At 36.8% G+C, this 4766-nt stretch overlaps 1 protein-coding gene across 1 annotated transcript in view; it reads left to right on the top strand.

The window, feature by feature from the left end:
- DNAH11 (dynein axonemal heavy chain 11) overlaps positions 1 to 4766 on the top strand; it is a 167858-nt gene that overhangs the window by 20557 nt on the left and 142535 nt on the right. Inside the window, 3 exon segments of the mRNA XM_019472780.1 lie at positions 2413 to 2529; positions 4429 to 4556; positions 4643 to 4649. Of these exon segments, the coding sequence (XP_019328325.1) occupies positions 2413 to 2529; positions 4429 to 4556; positions 4643 to 4649 (252 nt within the window).

Raw genomic sequence — 4766 nt, 5'->3', positions numbered from 1 at the left:
TAATAATATAATTATTAGCAGAATATAGAAATTTACTGTTCTATTAGATGTGGCAGGAAATATAATCTGTGTGTATGCGCACTGTTTTTTCTTGCAAATATGTGGCTTAATCTAGGTAATTTAAAAATCCAGAAGAATGGTCGTAAACAAGGTTTGAACTAAATGAATGGCACAGGTTTAATTCATGCAGAAGCCTTGCAAAGTTGTTAATGTCTTTGGGGTAAAATCCTGGCACTGCTTTAAAATCCATAGCAAAGCTTCCCATGTCTTAAGGTCAAGACTTACTATACTGTACTCTCTATGCTGACGCTCTGAAGTGTCCTTGTCTGTGGGAGATGTGGTTTCAAGACACCCCTTCTCAAGCCTGTACGTGGTTTGTCTGGTTTACCTTTACCTCTACGGAGGATTCCGTGCATAGAAATGTAAATAGTAGTGAGATGTTTGAATAACAGTTTTAAGCTGCTAGGTAAAGTACAGTAATTATCACATTTGGCCAGACATAGATTGTCAGATGGTTTGAGCTGATCCGTTTTCGAGGCAGTGAGTCCTTCCGTAGTGACTAAGCTGACTCAGGACAAAAGCAACCTTTTAGCACGTTTCTGAACAATCATTCTGCATCGTAAGCTTGTTGACTTTCCAGTTTGTTGCCAAGTACAGCATAGCCAATGAGTGTTAGTTTTCAAGTTTGAGCCACTCTTACTCATGTATGCAGGCTTAGTGTTGACAGAAGTACAAGTGGAATACCGAGCACCAATTAGTGCGCTGTTTTTACTGTCATCACTAAAATATTATTTTTTTTCAGGTTCTTCAGAAACTGTTTGCCTTTGGGTTTGACAATACTAATCAGGAGCTTTATCAAACAGTAGCTGTCGTCTTAAAGCTAATTTGTTTGTCAGAAGCTTCAAGGTTCATGCTATTCAGTGTATGATATATGAATAGTGTCCAGGTATTTCCAAGAACAAGTTTTACATGCTTCTGAATAGGCAATGTGCAGTATGTGTTTGGTTAATATGTGGATGCAATTGCCCCAAATCCAGAACAGAGCAGTGGTCTGGATTGTGGTGTGACCGGGGGTCTGACCCTGAAGAGGACCAAAGGATGCTTAGCTTTCAGGGCACAGACACGGGCTTTTCAGACTGGTTGTCTTAAGTGGATTTCTGATGTGTTAAATACAGGTATTTTAAATACACACAACACCCAGTCACAGAACTAAATCTGAATTTCTTTATTGGCTATGAAGAAGTGCATGTAGTTCATCTGTCATGTGTTTTAGGTATATATTTATGGTTTTATGCAGTGTGTTTAAAAACCAACCAAACAAAAAACACATTAGTTGGGGGGGGAGGGGGTTAGAAAGGAAGAAGATTCTTAAATAAACAAGTTAATTTGATATGCCTTTCCAAAGAGGCTGGATTTTGTTTAAATGTCCAGCTTGGCTACTGGTACTTCTATTTTATTTTTTTTCCAAGTGGCTTGCAACAGAAAAGAGATTTAGCCAAGTTGTAAAGAAGAATATTTTCTCAGAGATGATCAACGTTTAACATATTTACCAAAGGAACACGTGTAGCTTTACTTGTACATGTTACTGTTTGTGTTGCTAACAGGACAAAGCAGAAGGTGCTGGAGCTCTCCCTTTAGAGCCAGCATGAACTTGCATTAATATGCACCTGTATTTTCTGCTCTGGTATTATTTTTCCAAAAGTCCTCATCTATGAACATGGTTAATTACCTTGAGTATTAAGAAAGTACAGCTGTGCTATAGAAAGTGACTGTTGTTCTGTTGCCTAATACATGTAGTAGCTGCAGATTCTTAAGATAATCTAATTAAATGTAACAATGAGTCAGAGTCAAAAGATACTGTTTACTTAGCAAGTTGACTTCAAGTACGTGAGTAGCTGAAGTTTGGTGCTCATAATATCCTACTTAAAGATAACATGCAGAGATAATTGGGGCTTGTATAAACTTGTTGAGAAGTTCTTTGTTTAACAGGAGGGTTAATAGTGCCAGCATAAAAGTAAGGAGTAATATTACCTGGCATAGATGGCTATCCCTCTTATCACTTTTCCTAGACAAAATATTTTTATCATTTCCTTTCCTTGAATATCTGTATCATTGGTACACACCTGTATTGATCTTACATTGTTATTTAAAAAGAATCGGTATTGCTAAGCAAATGCTTCAGTTATTAACTCAGTTTCTAAAAAAAAAACAAACCAGAAGCATCACTGTTAGATAGCATTGGTCATTGCTTGTCAGTTAAAGTATTACTGAAAAATCTGAAATACAAAAATCTCAGAAGTTTCTTCAGTGACAGAAACAAGCTATGTGTTTAGCACAACCATATTGCCCATTAGCTTTTCTTCCCATTGGAAAGGCAAGCGTTTTATACTTTTTTTTTTTTTAACATTACAGGAGTTTGAAGATGATTACACTGAATTTAAAGCCAAAACCGTGGATCTTGACAGACGTCTCACCTCAGTTCTTTGTGTAGGATTTCATGACTTTTCAGAGTTAGAATCCATGTTCAAGGTCAGTACCCATACACATAAAACTGTTCTTCATTTATTATTAAAAAAACAGGTTTGTGCATTGCTTAAATTATACTTTATATCTAGGCAATCTATTTGTGAATTGAATGCTGTGGAATACTGACTAACAGAAAATATTTTGGCAATACGTTCTTTTGAAATAAATGTAATTTTGTGGTGTATTTCAGCTGCAGACTCAAACTGAGTTCTTTTATTCTATTCTCATTTTAATGATGTTCAGAATACAGGTTCTTTCCAGAAGTTAAGCCATAGCTAAGGCCAGATCTAAAACGTTATTCAAAGAAACGGAGAGATTCCCCACTCACTATCATTCTGTATTTGCATTTGACTGCACAAGGCATGGAGAATCTCATGGATGCCAGATGCATCCAGGCTCTCCATCCAGTGCAGCGTATAGTTAGCCTGGGGAGTTGGAGTGTGTTTCTGCAGTAGTATCTATTATTCTTAAGCAGGAATAATTAAAATGTAAGATAGAGAACAATTGGTTAGAAACAGTTCTTCAAAATACAATTTAGGAGTTCTCATATGCAGAGCCTGAGTCAATAATGTCATGTTATTAAGAAAGAGGTAAGTATGTAAGATGTTCAAATGGGTAATTGTCCTGAAAGGCACAAGGAGCAATCTTTCATTTTAATGACCCTTGATAAGGCGTCCAATGGAGTTTTGTGCCCAGGTATAAGCATTACACTTCAGGAGAGAGGATCTGTTGATGGTTATAGAGGCTGAAGAAGAAAAGACAGAAAACAGGCATAAATCTTCAAATACATTAAAGGCTTCTGCATACAGGAAGGAAATACTCTGTTCTCTACATCCAGAACATAATGAACTTAATTTAAAGTGCAGAAGGTTCAAGTCTGATGACTGGGAAAACCACTTTATGCCAAGCGTAATGAATTGCTAGAATAGATTGCTAGGGGAGGTCACGATCTCTTCATTATTGAAAAATCTTTCAGGGAGGGCTAGAAAAACGTCTCTTGGAAATGGCGTAGGTGTAGCAGACCTTGTCTTGGGGCAGGAACAAAGACTAAGTCCCTTTTAGACATACGTTTCTATGACATTGTGTACATCACACTCAAACTGTGTCAAAGTATTGCAAATTAGTGGTGGTAAGTATAAGGTAGTAATAATTAATACCTAACTACCAAATTTTGAGTAAATGAATTTTCCTGAAGTTGTCACTTTTGGCATTGTTAGCAGTTAAATGAGTATCTTGCATTTAATGGTGGTGTTTATTCTGTTTCTTTCCAAACTTACCTTCTCACTGAATTCAGATAATTTGTACAGTATTAAATCTACTCTTTCAAAAGGCAGATAACTTGTCTTAACTTTAAATGTAGCAAGGAGAATGGAAGATGACATCCTCAGAGAAGTCACTTCTGCTTGCCTCTTGTTTGGTAACTTTTTACAGCAGTAGGCTTTTTTTTTTCCCCAAAAAAACATGAACATACAATTAAGACTGAATTTGTGTGAGACACTGGAGGAAGAGGCTAGTAATTTAGGAGAAAGAATATATCTGGAAAAAGGGGAGAAAACGCACAGGTTAGAAATGTGCAGGGTAGGATTTAGAAAGTATCTCGAGTGTGGGGTGTATGTCTGGATCTGGAAATCCTAGTTCCATACTTTCTAGGATCTAAGCTAACCCGTCATTCTTTAGCATTATAGAATTCATCTGTTTAGCACAATTTAAGAGCATATTTGGAAATATGTGGTCTGCTTATCAGCACGTGGCACATACCAATAGTATAGCTTGGTAGAGTTCCAGTCCTTGTACTTCAGAAGCATTTTGGATGACATTGCAAGTTGAGAGAAGAATATTACAGAAGGAGAACTCTAATGCTTACTTTGCTGTTTGTGGTTTTTTTTTTTTTTTCTTGATAAGCTCTTAACTCTCTTTGGAAGCTTTCTAAAAAAACCTGTCATCATGGAGATATTTAGCCCAAATTGCAATATTTTATTGGAAATGTTTTATGAAGAACTGGATAAATGCAGACATATATGAGATTAACTGTTGTGGTTCCACCTCAGCCGGCAACTGAGCACCACACAGCTCACTCCCCCCCACACCTTGGTGGGATGGGGGAGAGAATCGGAAGAGTAAAAGTGAGAAAACTCGTGGGTTGAGATAAAAAAAGTTTAATAATTGAAATAAAATAATAATAATAATAGAATATACAAAGCAAGTGATGCACAATGCAATTGCTCACCACCCACCGACCG

The sequence above is a fragment of the Aptenodytes forsteri genome, unplaced genomic scaffold (assembly GCF_000699145.1).
Source record: "Aptenodytes forsteri isolate BGI_AS27 unplaced genomic scaffold, ASM69914v1 Scaffold164, whole genome shotgun sequence".
NCBI classification, from domain to species: domain Eukaryota; kingdom Metazoa; phylum Chordata; class Aves; order Sphenisciformes; family Spheniscidae; genus Aptenodytes; species Aptenodytes forsteri.
This window is presented reverse-complemented; position numbering and strand designations above follow the sequence as displayed.